The 21,080-nt window shown below is 41.6% G+C and overlaps 1 protein-coding gene across 14 annotated transcripts in view; it reads right to left on the bottom strand.

The window, feature by feature from the left end:
- LOC111959085 (elastin) overlaps positions 1 to 20,209 on the bottom strand; it is an 81,887-nt gene extending 61,678 nt beyond the window's left edge. For all 14 annotated transcript variants that reach the window (XM_070437438.1, XM_070437440.1, XM_070437451.1 and 11 more), the window contains exon 1: positions 19,916 to 20,209. In XM_070437438.1, coding sequence (XP_070293539.1) covers positions 19,916 to 19,991 — 76 coding nt within the window. In that variant the 5' untranslated portion in view covers positions 19,992 to 20,209. The remainder of the gene's footprint in view (positions 1 to 19,915) is intronic.
- Positions 20,210 to 21,080: the final 871 nt, after the last annotated feature.

Below are 21,080 nucleotides of genomic sequence, written 5' to 3'. Positions count from 1 at the left end.
CATCGTTTTTAAATGACTATATTCCAAACCTCAGCCATGACCAACATTTACATTTACATTTAAGTCATTTAGCAGACGCTCTTATCCACGACTTACAAATTGGAAAATTCATACATATTCATCCTGGTCCCCCCGTGGGGAATGAACCCACAACCCTGGCGTTGCAAGCGCCATGCTCTACCAACTGAGCCACACGGGACCACCACTCTAACCACCAACACTCTAACTTACGTACCCACAGCCTAACCCTCAACCCATTGTACAGCTAAGCTAGCAGTGAGATGAGGTATTGCAGTTGGAGGAACAGGGAACATTTTGACCAAGTCTTAACACTGCATTTTCATGTTCCCGTCTCTACCAATTTCCTAGCCGAGCCCCAGCCCAGTCCCGAGATAGACGTTCTATAGGCCAGAAATGGCTGCCTTATGTGTAGAAGGAACCCAACCGAAACAAGAAGAAGTAGAAACCACTAGTTGCTCTGGGACGACTAACCACACAGCTCTTCTCTGTGAGCGGTGAGCTCAGGCCTCAATTATAACGTTATATATTTGAAGGAAAAACCTGGTTTGTATCACCTAAAAACGGTGTAGTGTAGAAGCTGAGGACCTTAAAATGATGTAGATTATATTTAATGACTCTTACATGTGTTGTTGGTGAAGATTAATTAATTTAAGCCACATGTCAAAGGCCCTCATGTTTTTATTAATGCAGAATATGATGTGAATGTAGGCAGTGCATTGGTATGTAGTCCACTAGGTCCAGTTATTAAGTAGTTAAGTAAAATAATACAAGTTATTACAAGGTATTACTGTCAGTTGAATTTTGGCTGTATAGTGGGGAATACATGAAGAGGGACCTTTTCTGGTCATGTTCAGTTGGGCAAATGGGGGAAGCAGGAGGGGAAAACCCTGTGGGTATGCTGTTGGTGCATAGAGGGAGGTTTGGCCATGGTTTTACGTAACATGCTGTGACATTGTAATAAGTTTACTGCCACCATTGCCACATCAATGTTCTCTCTCTCTCAGCCCCAAGGAGAACTTTAGCAAGTGAGACGTCAGCGCAACTCAACAAGGTAATCAGCAAGAATGTTTGTCTGCTACAGGCTACAGGATTCGTAAATATACTGTAAGAACCCCTTAACTGTAAGGTGGGAAGAAGGGAGAGAGAGGGAAGAAGAAAGGGAGAGAGAGGGAAGAAGAAAGGGAGAGAGAGGGAAGAAGAAAGGGAGAGAGGTCTGTGTGTTAGAGAAGGAGAGCGAGGTATGAGAGAGAGAGAGAGAGACAGAGAGCGAGACAGAGAGCAAGAGACAGAGAGAGAGAGAGACAGAGACAGAGAGAGAGAGGGGAATAAAAAGGGGGAAACTTCTGGCATCCCCCAGCCAAAGCAAACCATGAAGGAATGGAACAAAGCACGCTAATAAGTCAGCTCATGTAGTCGTGTTTTTGGTGGAAAGTTAACATAAACTGTGAAAATCTACACTGGAGCACAACACCGCGCCTGCTGAAGCCCATACTGAGTCACTCGTTTGGAGAGAAAGGTTAGCGAGGACAACAGAGTCAGTCATATTCACATAAATCACCCAAATTGCACACCAAAATCTGATTAGCAGAGAGGGAAAATATTTTGTCTATCTGGTCTGTTTTCGTTTAACTGAAAATCTATTCTCAATAAAACTCAGTACATGCCAGCAGGGGTTTATATGGTTGTGCTACGGAGCTAGAATTCTTAACATGGTTTTTATGACGGTGCATGTTGTTTTAAAAACACGATGTTTAGGAGTGTAAATAGGGGTCGGTTTGAGTGAATATTTATTTGAAAGAGCGTGGCAGCCGTGTCCTTGGAAAACAAATGAGCTCACAGCTGAATCGGTCCAAGACAGATCAGAGAGAGGATGCTCTCTAGTCTAACTGCTCTGAATTGAGATGGTGAGGGAGTTGGATGATGGGAAGAAGAGGCGATTGGGTTTCCTTACTGTTTGGACTTGTGGTCTTAATGGCTGGCTGAGTAGTAAGAACTTGCTAAACACGCAAGGCTCAAGGTTCCAAAGGAAAAAAAATGCACATGGCTGAACATTCAGAAAGGGCTGTCAAGGGCATAGCATTACACTCTTAGAAAAAAAGGTGCCATCTAGAATTCTTTACACAGAGGGTTCTAAATGGAACCAAAAAGGGTTCTACCTGGAACCAAAAAGGCTTCTCTTATGGGGATCCAAACTTCTTCCATTTAAGAATTATGGAGGCCACTGTGTTCCTCGGGACCTTCAATGCTGCAGCAATTTCTTGGTACCCATCTCCAGATCTGTGCCTCGATACAATCCTGTATGTAAATAAGGTATTTCTGTTTTTATTTTATTTTTAATAGATTTTTAATTTGAAAAACCTGTTTTCGCTTTGTCATTTTGGGGTATTGTGTGTAGATTGATGAGGATTTTTATTGATTTAATCCATTTTAGCATAAGGTTGTAACGTAATAAAATGTGGAAATAGTCAAGGGGTCTAAATACTTTCCCGAAGGCACTGTATGTGTGAGTGTGCAAGTCAATGGATTGATTTGTGTGTGTTCTTAAATGTGTGTATGCTTGCTTGTGTCTGTCCACTCCAGGCCATTTCACTATATGAGTGTGTGGTTGTGTTCCAGCTCCATGGCAGAGCCCCCAGGTAGAGTCCTGTCCTTTACCCGCAGGGTGGAATGATTGTTCGCCACTTCAACCTGACCTGTCAGACCCGCATTTCACAATCAAAGGGAGGATTTCCTGCCCCAGGGTTGAAAGGGAGGCCAGATGGAGAGAATGTCATTTCTGCTCCAATTTTCCATTGGCCAGAAGCCCGTCCTATCATAACTACTGTACTGTAGCTACCACACCATACTACTGGGCAGGGCAGAACCCAGTAAGGGGCACTGGGTTCACAAGAACCAACCCAATTAGGTACTCATTGACCTCAGCTAAGAAATGTGAACTATGCTGACCTACAGTATGAAGTCATTGGTTTCTTATCACTCATCTAAATGTCGAGCTCAAACTCAAAGTGTTCTCTAAGAATGATTTGGTCATGGGAGTCTTTTGGAATGCATGTGATTGGAAGTCATACCAGAGGCAAAGGAGACTGGCAGAATTAACCTGCAGTTATATAAGTAACCAATAAATGACCATAACCTGATTTAATCCCATATAGGATGTAAAGTAGTTTCTATCTGGTATTCACCGTGAATATAACATGCCATTTCCTGCATTAGCAATCTATATAGTTTATAAGTCAAACAGCTGAGATATTTTTGCACACGATTACATGGTTTCCCATGAAATGGATCTGGCTTACCTCTGAGGCACTGGAACAAACATCTTATTTAGTCTACGATGTTGAACCATGTTTTGGCATACCTCATTAGTCAATAACATTGCTCCGATTGTTTTGAGTTCAAGTTCAATGGGCTCATTTTGTCCACGAGACTAAAGCTAACAGATTTAGCCCCATAGGGCGTATCCGCTCTATGTTAAGTTTACAGTTTGCGTATCAGCCAGAGGAATAAGCACTGACATGTTTACCGACCATTAGCTGGCCATGAATTTTATTAAAGCCAGACCAAACAAATCCAAAACTAGAGAGCCGAATACAAATGAAAACCTATTTTAAAAGCTTCTATGTCTGATGGTCTGTTCATTGAAACCCTATGCAGGCCTATAAGGGCCCGAGTTTATTGCAAAGTTGTAGAGCAAAAAAGGACTTCTAATGACTGGATGGCAAACAAATTAGTGATTTAATTGTTTTCCAATCCTGAGCATTCCTAATTGATCCATGCTCATTGATGGTTTTTCCAATAAGAACTGTGATGAGAGACATTTTCTTTAAAGGCACAGTAAGGGACATGAGTGTTTACACCAATTAAGAGAAAGCTGGTGACTAATATCGTCACTTTCAAGACCTTGCGCTTTGGGTGTCTAATAATTGGTCCTTTTTACAGGATAATGAAACGCCTGGAAGTCTATAGAACACATGTGCACACAGTCGCAGGCGTGAACACACTTAGCTAATTGCTAGCATTCTCCACCCCTTGTTGAAAGCTTAGTGAACCATTACTCTCCTGTCTCCAACCTCTGGCTCTGAGAGCTTTCACAGATCTTTAGGCTAAGCCTGAACCAGTATCTGGGCAGAGGAGGAGATGAGGAATATGACTAGTCTCCTCTCTAGCCGAGTTAGCTTCCATTCATTTTCCCTTTAGACAGCTCTGCAAGCGTTATAATGTCAAAATAAGATTGTTTCTTACCAAGTATGGAGTTTCGCTGAGCAACTAACATAATTTACTGCCGTCACCCCCGGAATCTAACTTATTTTGTACATCATGTTTCTGCCACCGTGTCTTATGATCAAAAAGAGCTCCTGGATATCAGGACAGCGATTACTCACCTCGTACTGGACGACGATTTTTTCTTTAATGAGTTGGACACGAAGGATTTACTGCAGACACCTGTCAAGGCCCAAAACCCGTCATTTGTATGAAGAAGAGACAGAGATATCGGGGACGTAGGTCGGGGTGCCGTGTAAGAATCTGACGGCGAGTGGGTAATCTGCCTCTACCATCAGTCCTATTAGCCAACGTGCAATCATTGGATAATAAAATGGATGAGCTCTGATCAAGACTATCCTACCAATGGGACATTAAAAACTGTAATATCTTATGTTTCACCGAGTCGTGGCTGAACAACGACATGGATAACATACAGCTGGCTGGGATTTTGGTGCATCGGCAAGGTAGAACAGCTGCCTCTGGTAAGACACGGGGTGGCGGTCTGTGTCTATTTGTAAATAACAACTGGTGCACAAAATATAATATTAAGGAAGTCTCAAGGTTTTGCTCGAATGAGGTAGAGTATCTCATGATAAGCTGTAGACCACACTATTTACCAAGAGAGTTTTCATCTACACTACTGTTCAAAAGTTTTGGGTCACATAGAAGTGTCCTTGTTTTCCATGAAGACATACATGAAATGAGTTGCAAAATTAATAGGAAATATAGTCAAGACGTTGACAAGGTTATAAATAATGATTTTTAATTRAAATAATAATTGTGTCCTTAAAACTTTGTTTTCGTCAAAGAATCCTCCATTTGCAGCGATTACAGCCTTGCAGACCTTTGGCATTCTAGTTGTCAATTTGTTTGAAATCTGAAGAGATTTTACCCCATGCTTCCTGAAGCACCTCCCAATAGTTGGATTGGCTTGATGGGCACTTCTTACGTACCATACGGTCAAGCTGCTCCCACAACAGCTCAATAGGGTTGAGATCCAGTGACTGTGGTGGCCACTCCATTATAGACAGAATACCAGCTGACTGCTTCTTCCTTAAATAGTTCTTGCATAGTTTGGAGCTGTGCTTTGGGTCATTGTCCTGTTGTAGGAGGAAATTGGCTCCAATTAAGCGCCAGCCACAGGGTATGGCATGGCGTTGCAAAATGGAGTGATAGCCTTCCTTCTTCAAGATCCCTTTTACCCTGTACAAATCTTCCACTTTACCACGACCAAAGCACCCCCAGACCATCACATTGCCTCCACCATGCTTCACAGATGGCGTCAAGCACTCCTCCAGCATATTTTCATTTTTTTCTGCGTCTCACGAATGTTCTTCTTTGTGATCCGAACACCTCAAACTTAGATTCGTCTATCCATAACACTTTTTTCCAATCTTCCTCTGTCCAGTGTCTGTGTTATTTTGCCCATCTTAATCTTTTATTTTTATTGGCCAGTCTGAGATATGGCTTTTTCTTTGCAACTCTGCCTAGAAGGCCAGCATCCCGGAGTCGCCTCTTCACTGTTGACGTTGAGACTGGTGTTTTGCGGTTACTATTTAATGAAGCTGCCAGTTGAGGACTTGTGAGGTGTCTGTTTGTCAAACTAGACCCTCTATTGTACTTGTCCTCTTGCTCAGTTGTGCACCGGGGCCTTCCACTCCTCTTTTCAGCTTTGCTAACATAATTGCAAAAGGGTTTTCTAATGATCAATTAGCTTTTTAAAATGATAGCTAACACAACATGCCATTGGAACACACAGGAGTGATGGTTGCTGATAAGGGGCCTCTGTACGCCTATGTAGATATTCCATTAAAAATCAGCCGTTTCCTGCTACAATAGTCATTTACACCATTAACAATGTCTACACTTTGTTTCTGATCAATTTGATGTTATTTTAATGGACAATAATGTGCTTTTCTTTCAAAAACAAGGACATTTCTAWGTGACCTTAAACTTTTGAACGGTAGTGTATATTTTTTTTATAGCTGTCTATTTACCACCACAAACCTGACGCTAGCACTAAGACCGCACTCAACGAGTTCTATAAGGCCATAAGCAAACAAGAAAATGCTCAGCCAGAGGCGGCGCTCCTAGGGAAACTTAAATCAGTTTGAAATCATTTCTACCAGGATGTTGCATGTGTAACCAGAGGAAAACAACTCTAGACCACCTTTACTCCACACACAGAGATGCGTACAAATCTCTCCCTCGCCTTCCATTTGGCAAATCTAACCATAATTATATCCTCCTGATTCCTGCTTACAAGCAAAAACTAAAGCAGGAAGTACCCGTGCTCGCTCAATACGGAAGTGGTCAGATGACGCAGATGCTAAGCTACAGGACTGTTTTGCTAGCACAGACTGGAATATGTACAGGGATTTTTCGGATGGCATTGAGGAGTACACCACATCAGTCACTGGCTTCATCAAATGTGCATTGATGATGTCGTCTCCACAGTGACCGTACGTACCCCAACCAGAAGCCATGGATTACAGGCAACATCCGCACTGAGCTAAAGGGTAGAGCTGCCTCTTTCAAGGAGCGAGATACTAACCCGGACGCTTATAAGAAATCCCACTATGGCCTCTGACGAACCATCAAACAGGCAAAGCGTCAATACAGGACTAAGATTGAATCATACTACACCGACTCTGACGCTCGTCGGATGTGGCAGGGCTTGCAAACTATTACGTTTTACAAACGGAAGCACAGCCGCGAGCTGCCCAGTGACACGAGCCTACCAGACAAGCTAAACTACTTCTATGCTCGCTTGGAGGCAAGCAACACTAAAGCATGCTTGAGAGCATCAGCTGTTCAGGACGACTGTGTGATCACGGACTTCCTGACAGGCCGCCCCCAGGTGGTAAGGGTAGATAACAACACATCTGCCACGCTGATCTTCAGCACAGGGGCCCTTCAGGTGTGCGTGCTCAGTCCCCTCCTGTACTCCCTGTTCACCCATGACTGCTTGGCCAAGCACAACTCCAACACCATTATTAAGTTTGCCGACGACACAACAGTGGTAGGCCTGATCACCGACAACAATGAGACAGACTATAGGGAGGAGGTCAGAGACCTGGTATTGTGGTGCCAGGATAACAACCTCTCCCTCAACGTGTTCTAGACAAAGGAGATGGTTGTGGAGTACAGAAAAAAAAAGACCGAGCACGCCCCCATTCTCATCGTTGGGGCTGTAGTGGAGCAGGTTGAGAGCTACAAGTTCAAACTACCATGGTCTTAACACACCAAGACAGTCGTGAAGAGGGCACGACAACGCCTATTCCCCCTCTGGAGACTGAAAAGATTTGGCATGGGTCCTCAGATCCTCAAAAATGTCTAAAGCTGCACCATCGAGATCATCCTGACTGGTTCCTTCACCGCCTGGTATGGCAACTGCTCGGCCTTTGACTGCAAGGCACTACAGAGGGTAGTGCGTACGGCCCAGTACATTACTGGGRCCAAGCTTCCTGCCATCCAGGACCTCTATACCAGGCTGTGTCAGAGGAAGGCCCTAAAAATTGCCAAAGACTCCAGCCACCCTAGTTGTAGAATGTTCTCTCTGCTGCTGCACGGCAAGCGGTACCGGATCGCCAAGTCTAGGTCCAAAAAGCTTCTTAACAGCTTCTACTCCCAAGCCATAAAACTCCTGAACAGYTTATCAAATGGCTACCTGGACTATTTGCATTTACGCTGCTGTTACTCTCTGTTTATTATCTATGCATAGTCACTTTACCTCTACAGTACCTACATGTAAATACTAGCTCAATTACCTCGACTAACCTGTGCCCCGCACATTGATTCTGTACCAAAACTGCATTGTTGGTTAAGGGCTTGTAAGTAAGCATTTCACTGTAAGGTCAACACCTGTTGTATTCGGTGCATGTTACAAATACATTTGAGATTTTATTAGATTTTTATTGTCAAAGTAGAATTATGTTTTTAGATTTTTTTWAACAAATTAATAGAAAATGAAAAGCTGAAATGTCTTGAATCATTAAGTATTCAACCCCTTTGCTATGGCAAGCCTAAATAAGTTCAGGAGTAAAACTTTGCTTAACAAGTCACATAATAATTTGCATGGACTCAYTCTGTGTGCAATAATAGTTGTTAAGATGATTTTTGAATGACTACCTCGTCTCTCTACCCCACACATACAATTATCTGTAAGGTCCCTCAGTCGAGCAGTGAATTCCAAATACAGATTCAACCACAAAGACCAAGGAGGTTTTCCAATGCCTCACAAAGAAGAGCACATGCATCCTGCTTGCAATAAGGCACTAAAGTAAAACAGCATAAAATTGGGCAAAGAAATTAACTTTATGTCCTGAATACAAAGCGTTATGTTTGGGGCCAATCCAACACAACATATCACTGAGTACCACTCGTCATATTTTTCAAGCATGGTGGTGTCTGCATCATGTTATGGGTATGCTTGTCATTGGCAATGACTAGGGAGTTTTTTGTAGGGATAAAAATAAATGGAATAAGCTAAGAACAGAAAAGATACTCGATGAAAACCTGCTTCAGTCTGCTTTTCAACAGACACTGGGAGACAAATTCACCTTTCAGCGGGACAATAACCTAAAACACAAGGCCAAATATACACTGGAGTTGCTTACCAAGATGACATTGAATGTTCCTAAGTGGCCTAGTTACAGTTTTGACTTATATCGTCTTGAAAATATTTGGCAAGACTTGAAAATGATTGTCTAGCAAGGATCAACAACCAACTTGACAGAGGTTGAAGAGTTTTAAGAAGAATAATGTGAACATATTGTGTGATCCAGATGTGCAAAGCTCTTAGAGACTTACTCAGAAAGACTCACAGCTACAATAACTGACAAAGGAGATTCTAACATGTATTGACTCAGGGGTGGGAATACTTATATAAATACGATATTTCTGTATTTCATTTTCAATAAATGTGCAAAAATTTTCACTTTGTCATTATGGGGCATTGTATGTAGATGGGTGACAATTTTTTGTATTTAATCCATTTTGAAATCAGGCTGTAACACAGCATATATGGAATAAGTCAAGGGGTATGAATACTTTCTGAAGGCACGGTATATAACTGAAAAAAACAGTTTGTTTGTGAATGAAATCAATGACACAATGAATGATGTAATGATTACCTTAATTCAATCAATCAATCAATCAATCAATCAAATGTATTTATAAAGCCCTTTTTACATCAGCAGATGTCACAAAGTGCTATTCAAAAACCCAGCCTAAAACCCCAAACAGCAAACAATGCTGATTTAGTCAATGTGTAATAATTCTTTGACTATTCCACAGCAATGATCAAGCTGGCGTATGTTCTTCTAATCCATTTTCCTTGATCGTAAGACTAATGATGCCAAGCAATTTAAACCAACTGGAACTGAAAAATAAATATATTTGTGCAGGCTATGATTAGCCTAACCTTGTGCCTAACTTTGGGCCTTCACTGATGCACAATTTATTTATTCCCAGACCATATATAGAGTAAGCAATTATACAAATCACATGGAGTGCTGGACAAGCCACTTTGTTGATTAGTCAGTGGTTAACAATTAGAAATAAAATAAGCATGCCATAAAGCATTATTAAAACTATGCAGTTACACATTCTTTCAGATTCCTCAATAAGATTTGATGAGTTATTCCCAAGAGTCTGATCCACAGCTCCGGTTTCCACACTTCGATCAATATATTTATCTAAAATAATTAATGTCTGTCATCATTTTTTTGCAGTGGTGTTTAACAATAAAATGCTTTCTAATAACCTTCAATAAATGGCTTGGAGCACTGTCTTAGAATCACATTTTAAAATCACTTTCCCAGTTTTATGTAAAGAACTCTTCTGATTGCAGTGAAAGGCTCAGTCTTAAAGGAGGCTGACATCCTGAGACCAGGATCTACAGAGCAGTGCAGCAGAGCAGAGCGGAGAAGACTCCCTGGTTCCTGGCACTAAGCAACAACAGCTATCAGACTTGTGGCGTCTGGCCTACTTTTTGTCACAGTTTAGCATTATATTTTCCAGAACGCTTAGCGAGAAAAGGGAGGGGGGAGGTGGGTCAAAGAAAGACAAGAGTGAAAAGAGTAAATCTTGATGACAGAAGAACTCCGTGCCTCTCTCCCTCCACCTTTCTTCCCCTTCTCTCCTCTCTCCCTCTGTCTGAACTCAAGGCCCCAGCCCCAGCCGCTCTGATACACACATCTGTGGAGCAGAGCATAAATGTAAAGTATGCAAAGTCAAATAAACAAATGACACACCGACGGTACTATTTTAAAAGGAGGYGGAATTCTGATCTCATCATCCCCACTAATCTTCAGCCCTCCAATGTCTCTTGGCTGAGACAGAACCTACCTACTGTACCGGGACGTTGACATAGTGCATGATCTCTCTCCTTCATAGGTTCAGAGAGACGATGTCTAGGGAAAAAAATAAGGTTTGCAACAGCTGCAAATTCCTTTTTACTTCGTAAGGTTTGAAGATTTTATAGACGATGTATTGAACATGACAGGAACGTAAGCTATGGAATGACAATTGAACTCGATTCTAAAKAAACTTACTTCATCACATCTTACACAATCTGTTAAAAGGACAGAGCAAAACTAAGTATGTAATTAGTAGTCTGCTCATTGCCCATGATAAGACTAGCATTTTCAAGGATACAGATTACTTTCAATAACCATCCAAGGTAACTTACATTTTTATGTTCAGATAAGGACATGAATAATGAGATATTTACCCAAGATTTACCCTYATTCTGGCAAGCATAAGTACACTGTAGTTCGTTACTACACACTTACAGGGTATGAAGAAAAGCACAAAATGTGTAACTTCCAGTCTTTTCTGAACCAGAAATGTCAGCTAAGTTTGAACAGGCCCCCACTACTACCATTTCATAAACTAGGCTAAAATGTATGTGGGTATGGGACCATGTCCAAAGATGATGTACTAACTTTGGTGCTAACAAAACAAAAACAAACAAAGATTTATAGAACTCCTAGGTTGACATCACTTAAACCAAGACAATAATCCATGTTACTAAAAATCATCTGTCATATGTGTTAAGCTAGGAATTTCCTCTTAATCATTTAGTTACATTTGCAAGATTGTCTATCTATATGGTCATAAAATGAACTATTGTCATAACATTGCTTTGTATTTTTATCCCTCTTTAACATGAACGAGTAACAGTATATGATTGTTTCTTATGTTACCCTCTTAATTATGCCATATGAACCATTTAATGGTGAATACCTGAGGTATTAGGAAAAATAGAAAATGCCATGAACTGGATACTCCATAACTGGAAAAGATTCCATTTATTTTTACGATGCTTTATGATTGTCATAAAACAAACACTGACAAGCCGCTCCAAACATCTGGCAGATGGAACGTTTTATAAGAGCATCAGAGATGGCTGATTTGACTGAATTTTTACAAGACAGGTTCCTTTAGGATCTGCTGCATGGGGTTCATAGTACACCTGGGAGATCAGATAATGGACAGCGGGGGGTCAAAAACTCAAATAGACTGAGGAACATTCCTGACAAGGCCCAATTGAGAGCGTTGGCCCAGCGAGACCAACCAACCGACCGCTCCGCTCACAGCTCACAAATTGAGGCCAGTATACCTGGGTTCAAATGCTATTCGAGGTCTTTCAAATACTTTGAGCATTTGCTTTAACCTGCTTGGAGTGCAAGATGGATGTGGTTTGCAGCTTTGCAATTATTCTATAGTAGTAAGAAGAAGCTGTTTTGTTAGACTTCAGTGGAGCGTTTGATATAATTGATCATAACCTATTGCAAAGAGGTGTTATGGATTTGCATCCTCTGCCTTATCATGGAGAGTTACCTATCTAATAGAACACAGAGGATTTTCATTAAAGGAAGCCTCTCTAATTCAAATTCAGTTGAGTGTGGTGTACCGCAGGGCAGCTGGCTTGGGCTATTATTGTTTTCTGTTTTTACTAATGACCTTCCACTGACCTTGAATAAAGCCTGTGTGTCTATGTACGCTGACGACTCAACAGTATACACATTGGCTACCACAGTAAAATAAATAACTGACACCCAGTTTTAGAATGGACAGTTGTTATGTACATATTGTTGTTTTATTCCTTTTCCCAATTTTCTCATTTAACTGTAACATGTATACATATTGTGTTTTTATTGTTCCTGGAAGCTGTTGCATCGTTTTTGGGACAAATCACTCGCTCAATGCTAAACCTTATTTAGATCTATTATAGAATAATGTGGGATTGTGCAAGTCGAGGAGACTAAACTGCTGTCTGTATCCCTAGATAGCAAGCTGTCATGGTCAAAACATATAGACTCAATGGTTGCTAAAATGGGAAGAGGTCTCTCCATGATAAGGCGTTGCTCAGCTTTCTTGACATCTCAGTCGACCAGACAGATCCTACAGGCCCTAGTTTTGTCGCACTGGGACTACTACCCAGTTGTGTGGTCATGTGCGGCAAAGACGGGAATATGTTAAATTGCAGTTGGTGCAGAACAGAGCAGCACTTAGATATACACGGAGGGCGAATGTCAGTAACATGCATATCAATCTCTCCTGGCTCAAAGTTGAGGAGAGATTGACTGCATCACTATTGCTCTTTGTGCGAGGTGTTGATGTGTTGAAGGTACCGAACTGTCTGTTGAAGCAGTTGGCACACAGTTTGGACACTCATCAGTACAACACAATACATGCAATCAGAGGTCTCTTCACAGTCCCCAGGTCCAGAACAGAGGCTGAGAAACACACAGTATTAAATAGAGCCATGACTACATGGAACTCTCTGACACCCCATTAACTCAAGCTAGCAACAAAACCAGATTTTAAAAATTGATAAAAGAACACCTTATGGCAAAATGGGGACTGTGAAGAGACACAGACATTTTTATATATTTTGTATTGTAATTTTAACTGTATTATCTATTGTATTATGTAGGTGGCAGGCCTTGTAGAAGTCTTGACTTGTGCGAGCCGGTACGGTTCATAGGGCAGGGGACATCTCCTGTTTCTGAAGCGTAAGGAAGAGGCAGGACGTTATGTAGAGTTATGTATATTATGCATTTTATTTGTTCTTTTGTTTTCTGTTTGGACCCCAGGAAGAGTAGCCATTATCTTGACAGTGACTATTTGGGGATCCCAATAAAATACTAAATACTATTGATTCCATCGCAACAGTCAAGCTTAATCAAGCCCAGCTAAGGTATTGGAAATGATTTTGAACCCAGGTTTGGGGGCCAGGCCTGCTAGTCACATTGCTGTTCAGTATGGCCGGAATGAATCATCTGGGTTAGGAAAGTGTGCTTCTTTGTTGAGCATTTGGCACCAGTTGCCCGCAGACCAAACATCTTCAGGGAGATGCTTGTGTGGTTGACATTTACCCACTACCGAAACCATGAGAATAAACCACGAAACAATACTTGTTCCCTCACCATGGTAAGGGCTTATGGTGATTAGGGCAGTGCTGTGTAATGTTGTACTGTAGTGTTTTTTTCGAAGATTTCATGTCAAGTCTTTACGATCAACCTGTGGCATTACAGTTGTGAGCATGTTAAAGCACAAACCCTATAACGTCAGACATACATTTGTAAATGGGTTGCATTAAACAGCCTATCTGTGTTACATAGACTCACATAATAAAAGTGTGTGTTATGTACAGAACAGTCATGGAGCTACGGTACTCCTTGGACATTTCCAGTGCTCTCCTTTTGAAATACGCGTCTATTAAACCAACTCTTCCATCTCAAATCTGGTCTGGTTTGGTTTCTACAACACTCGTACCGGCAGAAATCGGCATGCTCAAAATCTACAACCAGTGTGTCAGTAATGACTCCATACTACATGTTCTGTAAGCGCTTCAGATGTTTGGATAAGCGATTTCCCAGCCATGCTATCCTGTTCTAAAATGGCTCCGGGAGAGAGAGAGAGTGTAGCAGTGAGAGCATGTTTTAATATAAAACTGCCAAAGACGGATAGAATGTCAGCGCTGTTAACAGTCCTGCCAGTGAGTGTGTGAGAGGAATGAATAAACACGGCAGAATGAGAGTCTTATCTTCAGTAGCGGCCTCAGGGTGCTCCTGCCAGCGACCCAGGAGCCCCTGCTCACTCTGGCTCTGAAAGGGGTCACGGAGCAACAATGAAGGCACGGCCTGGTTCTCAGAGTGTAACTCAAGACTAGGGTTGCAAAGCTACCGGTAATTTAGCAAAGGTACCGGAACATTCAATAATTTTGGTAATTAACATACAGTTTGGACACACCTACTCATTCAAGGGTTTTTCTTTATTTTTACTATTTTCTACATTGTAGAATAATAGTGAAGACATCAAAACTATAAAATAACACATATGGAATCATGTAGTAAGCAAAAAGTGTTTAACAAATCAAAATATATTTTATTTTTTAGATTCTTCAAAGTAGCCGCCATTTTTCTTGATGACAGCTTTGCACACTCTTGGCATTCTCTCAACCAGCTTCATGAGGTAGTCACTTGGAATACTTTTAAATTAAAAGTAAATTTTTTATGCATTTGAGCCAATCAGTTGTAGAGGTGGTATACAGAAGATAGCCCTATTTGGTAAAAGACCAAGTCCATATTACGGCAAGAACTGCTCAAATAAGCAAAGAGAAACAACAGTCCATCATTACTTTAAGACCTAAAGGTCAGTCAATCCGGAAAATGTGAAGAACTTTGAAAGTTTATTCAAGTGCAGTCGCAAACACCATCAAGCGCTACGATGAAACTGGCTCTCATGAGGTCCGCCACAGGATAGGAAGACCCAGAGTGTCACGTGTCCAGAAAGGTGCTTCACTCACAAACACACATCTCCAATAAATAACTAGAGAGCTACTGCAAAGCTCAACAGAGAAGATCAGAGTCGAGATAATCAGATTGGGAATCTACCAACCAAACCAGCGGTGAAGCAGGGGCAACACAACACAGCACAGAAAGCCAGGGCAATTCATCACCAGTCTGCCCAACCGACAGGCGAGGTGTGCCATTCAATCTGCCATGATTTCATTCACCTTCAACTGCGGCCAGGAGAGTGTCACTGACGGAGAGAACTAACGGATTAGAATCCTCTGAAGTCCTGAAAGCCTGAGCTTCGGCGCCAAAAGAGGCAAACTGACTTCCAGGGCTTCCAGGCAGCACTGCATGCAGAGCAAAACTCACAGACTCTTCTTAATTCTTATGAGACTGGCTGGAAGGAAATTAACAGAGTTGGTGGAACTTTTGTTATTCTTTATCCTCTGCCGGCATCTGCATGCTTGTCAGGGTTGTGTCATTAACAGTGTTGGTCATAAAACAGAAACTAATGACTCTGGCACTGTTTTTGAAACCCGTCATTGACTGGAATTGTCTGAACTAAAGTGACAGAGTACACTGAGGTGTGAACTGAAACATTGATATCTGATACACTTCTTGGCAATTTAGCATGTAAAAGAGTGAACAAACTCTGATTACATTACTTTGTGTGACTAAGTACAGAAAAGAGATGGACGGTTGAGAGAAGAGTTTGTCGAATGCCAGGATAGTTATTAATCCCAGAGGGATTGGCAGTAGCATTGGAAGCTGACAGAATGTTTGGTCTTTCCTTCACAGGTCTCATACTATCCAGATACTTCAGGGTAAACATCGGATGGGTGTGGATACCACATGAATGACCATTAATGAAAAGGTAATTAGCCAATTTAGGTCAAACGAAACGTGCTCAGAGCAGGCAGTTTTACAGAGAGATCTTGATTGAACTGTAGTCTCTACATTACATTTAGTCTGACTATGCCCTTTATAGTGTAGTACTTTTGACCAGGGCACACAGGGCTCTAGTCAAAAGTAGTGCATTATATAGGGAATAGGGTTCCATTTGGGACTGTGTCTTTGAGGAAGAGGCCACTTAACTCCATCTGTCTCTTCTCAGATTTATTTTGATCAGAATAACATCCCATTCTCACTCTATCCGTCTGACAGATGGTGTTTGTTTGTAGGAAATTATTTATTTATTGAGGGCTCCCGAGTGGCACAGCGGTCTAAGGCACTTCATCTCAGTGCTAGAGGCGTCACTACAGACCCTGGTTTGATCCCGGGCTGTATCACAACCATCCGTGATCGGGAGACCCATCGGGAGATGAACAATTGGCCCAGCGTCGTCCGGGTTAGGGGAGGGTTTGGCCATCATTGTAAAATAAGAATTTGTTTTTAACTGACTTGCCTAGTTAAATAAAGGTTAAATAAAAAAATGAAAAGGTCAGAGGAACTGATGACACATTTCAGCAGTCTGCCACAGTACATGCTCAGGGATACCAGACAGAGTCATATCACAACTGACAAGCTGCATATTTATTTCCCAACTCCTTCCCTGACGTTCCCTCATGCGTCATAACTCATTCACACTCGCAAAAAAAATGCTCCTCGATCCCATTCTCATGATAACTGTCCAAAGAATGAGCAAGCAGAGTTCTTTTTGGGGTGAAAACCCTCTTAAAAAGGTGATTGGGTGTTAATGGGGTTTGCATTACTTTCAGATAATTGACACTTACTTGGAACGAGCTAGAGGGTTTCTTAACTTTCTAGCCACAGCCAGAGACAGCTGGAGTTGGTTTCAGCACCTCAGAACAGGTTTGATAGGGATGGATTTTACGTTCACTGAAGATCAAAGTTTGGCTCCTAAGCCAATATTGATATTCGCTGGCCCCTCCGTCCGTATGCTGTAAATTCTCTCTGAGCTGAGCTGCTGCTCTCTAAAGCTAAACTGAGCTCTGTTTGTTTCAGACGAGGCAATTGGCTCACCAGTTTAGGTCAGTGCAAAGAAGAGTTGGAAGAAAACTGCTGTGACGGCAAAAACGGAAAACACAATATTAGATGAGCAAATATATTACTGAAGAGATCCACAGTCCTCAGATCCACAGGCTCTGGGCAGTTTTCCTATACATTCAAATATCACAGGTGCTTAACAGGTGAATGGGGCTTCTATTGACCTGTAAGTTAACGTGCCATCCAATAAAGTCTAATAAAGAGGAGACAGCTTGGAAAAACCACAAAGTCACGTAAAAACCTATGTATCAATCATCATAAACGCGTATGTCATGTCAAAATGAGATTAATTTGTCATAAGGTGGTTATAACAGGTGTCTGACATGTCACATTGCTGATATATTACTGTGTGTACAGTTTATGATGAATCACCTCGGTTAAATTTGACCATTTACTCCTATCACACTCATCAACATCGCAGATCCGGCCACTGATTTAAGATACAGTTAAATATAAGACTATATAAGGGCAAAATATTCCAGTCAGGGGTTTTAAAATGGACTGTAGCAGCTCCACCATCTATAACTCTATCTGACACAGTTAGAGAGAATAATAGCTCAGACTCAGATACTAACAGCTGGGGAACAGAAGATACATGCATTCTTTTTGGGCAAATAAATACATTTTGAAAAGAGCTGGCTTGGCTTGAAGAGATCAGACTGCAGTGCAGAACTTCAACATGCTTTCCAACTGGAGGGACTAAACAACTCTGGCTGCTCGCATAAACAATACAAAAACAATATCAAAGTAGGGAGGGAAAGAGGAGAAAGTGGAAACTCCTCGCAGCTTGAAGGAAAGAGTGAACGACGTACGCAGCTCTGAGCAATCACTGACCCTTTCTCTCTCTTTGCCCTCCCTCTTTCTCTCTCTCTCCCTGTCTCTCTGTACAAAAAGATAAGCTGTTGTCCGCCCCAAACTTGGTTAGAAATGAATACCTCAGACCACATGCTGTGGAACAGAGGAATCTCACACACACACACACCACAACACCACATGCACACACACACACACCAACACACACACGCACACACACACACACACACACACACACACACACACACACACACACACACACACACACACACACACACACACACACACACACACACACACACACACACACACACACACACACACACACACACACACACACACACACACACACACACACACACCACACACACACACACCACACACAACACACACCACACACACAACACACACACTCACGCTCAGATCCACACCTCCGTTCACATGGGAATTCATTATGGGTAATTCTACATGACATAGCTGACGGGAAAGAGGGACCAGTTGGAGTTATGCATTGCACACTAACATGCTGTAGTAATGTATGGGATTCGGCTTTACATTACAGTAAAGCTACACAGAACTCCCCTCCGGTGCCTGAAGCCAGGGGCGTATTCATTACAGAAACAGTTTACTGTTTAAGAACCAAACGGAAAACGAAAGTTTCTATTGGACAAATTCAGGTAGGTCCCTCCCCATTTTGTTCCGTTTGCTTCCGTTTAATAAATGTTTTGCTACAGAATCGGCGTATTTCATTCACACTCAAAACACTGAAACCTGTTGGAAACAGTCTTCTCTAGAAACCAAACATACTGTATGTCAATTTGCGCTAAGCCAGGTCACTCATATTTCTGTATTTCTGTGTTTAGGATATATATATTTTATTGTTCACTCTTCCTAGTGAGCACTTCCAACATAAGCCAGTTCCTGGACAGTTCCTCCATCTTTATCTGAAATTGTATAAATTCAAGAAACAATTTTAGAGGTCCTAATAAAATGTTTGTTTAGGCTTTATAACCACCACAATCATTTCATTTCACTTTTAAATTTAAGCTATTATGTTGTTGTTTAAGTCAACATATAAAATCAAGTTGAAAATATTGCTGGAGATCCAATTGTTGGATCAATATTACCATGTGTGACACAGATTTTCGCAAAGACTACCTTTTATATCCTCAATTTAAATCCTTTACAATTCTTAAAATAGAAATATGTACCTAATAAAGAAATGAGCCAGACTGCATAAAGTACAGTTATGATATATSTAGTTAGACACTGAATCTGCCTTTAGAAAGACAATCCTCTCTAAAAATACCACAACAACAACTCTAACCCTGCAGGCATAAAGACTGTATCTGGTCCAAAACCTGGACAATATTAGCCACAACTACAAGAACACAAAGCACATGCAAATATGGAGCAGATTACCATTGTGTGTTTTAAGTGAGTGGTAGATCTGCAATGCAATGGAACAGAATGTTGTTATCTTGAACTTCATGCAATGGAAAGTTGGGGCTTTTAAAATCTTTGACACTTGTACAGAGAGTCAGATAGAATCAACATGACTGAATAGTCATAAGTGCTACTTTCAAAATAAATATTCAGTTCGAAGTATGGTTTATATTTTAGATGCAAACATTTTGAGGGTATTTGAGAGAAACAAAAAACGTTTTTTATGGAGAAAAGGTTTTGCATAGGAATTGCGTGAATTTTGCACAGAAATAAGTTATCTGAATTGCTTTCTAGACAGGTCCTCTTTAGCAGGGTTTGCAGGCAAAATAAACAAACAGTGCATGCATGACAAATATCCCATACACTTTATGAAATAGGCAGAACTGCACACACAACAAAGAGGTTGGAGTGGTTAAAGTCCTCTGTGTAACAACTGAGAAGAGCAAAGAGAAACACAGAGACATAGACCTGCACCTGTTCTAAAATACCTGCACCCTAAGCCTGCTATCTAGGTAGCAGAGGTCATTGCTGAGTTCACCTAGGCACACACCTACCTCCTTGAAGAGAGGGCTGAATCAGAGATAGGTAGAAGAAACCATGAAGGAGTGATAGAACCATTCTGTTAGCCATCTCGCTCCACAATGCACCACCCCTCTCCCTATCGGCTGGTTTTATTCTCCTCAAGCTAATTACCAATAACCAGAGGTCTTCAAGTACAAAAGAAAGAAAAACAATTTTTTTTTTAAGTGGAAAAAAAAGAGAAAAGATATGGGCCACTACGTAATTTAGAGAGGGCAAAGACTTTTGGTTCAATGGATCACTTCGCTTTTTCCCTCCCCTATGTCTGATGTTGCTGTTTTTATTCTGGTCACTCCTGCCAACAGTGCAGGCTCTGCTGCCAGAGAGAGAGAGAGAGAGAGAGAGAGAGAGAGAGAGAGAGAGAAGGGGGGAGAAAAAAGAGAGAGGGAAGGAGAGAGAGAGGCAGAAGGAGAGACCCCCCTCCTTCCCACCCCCCTCATCCAAAAGGAATTGCACTGTCTGCCAGACATTTGCATGGATTCAGAGAGGACTTATGTTTTAAAGTACACAGTGAGAGAGACAGAGACAGAGAGATACAGGGAGAGAGAGTAAGAGAGAGACTGGGGAAGAGAAAGAGAGGGAGAGTAAACCAGTGAACAAATCTTGGGTAATTACCTGTTTTCCATGACTATTCCTCTTAGTAATAGAGTAGAGGKTTTTTTCAGCAACACAATATCTTGAGGGTTTTTTCCACAGATTCAGTGGTGTTCCGATGACCCTAAATCCTTCCAGACAGAGGGAACAACTATCAAAGAGTATAAAAGAAAAATAAAGTAAACTTCAATTCAGTTACAAACTTTCACCAAATATCAAGGCAGAAACATAACAGAGGCAGCAGATAGTCTGAAGAGGCTAGAAATAGCAATTCAGCCTGCCCTACGGCCCACGTGTGAAGAGCGGTTCTAGCAGGGCAGTGAGAACACTGCCAGCGTCACTGAGAGAGAGATGTCTGTCGGAGAAATGCCTTCTAACAAACATCAGACTGTTGTTCAGCTAGGCCAGCTTGGTCAGCAGGATAAACGTTTAAACACACACACACAGTTACATTTCCAACTGCGACCCCCTATGAAGCAATGGAGCTTGAAGCAGCCCATTCCGATTCACAACCTTGACATAGTTTGAMAATCTACTGTCCTGAGT

The sequence above is a fragment of the Salvelinus sp. IW2-2015 genome, linkage group LG4p (assembly GCF_002910315.2).
Source record: "Salvelinus sp. IW2-2015 linkage group LG4p, ASM291031v2, whole genome shotgun sequence".
Lineage (NCBI taxonomy): Eukaryota > Metazoa > Chordata > Actinopteri > Salmoniformes > Salmonidae > Salvelinus > Salvelinus sp. IW2-2015.
Note: the sequence above shows the minus strand (reverse complement) of the source record. Positions and strands in the feature narration are given on the sequence as shown.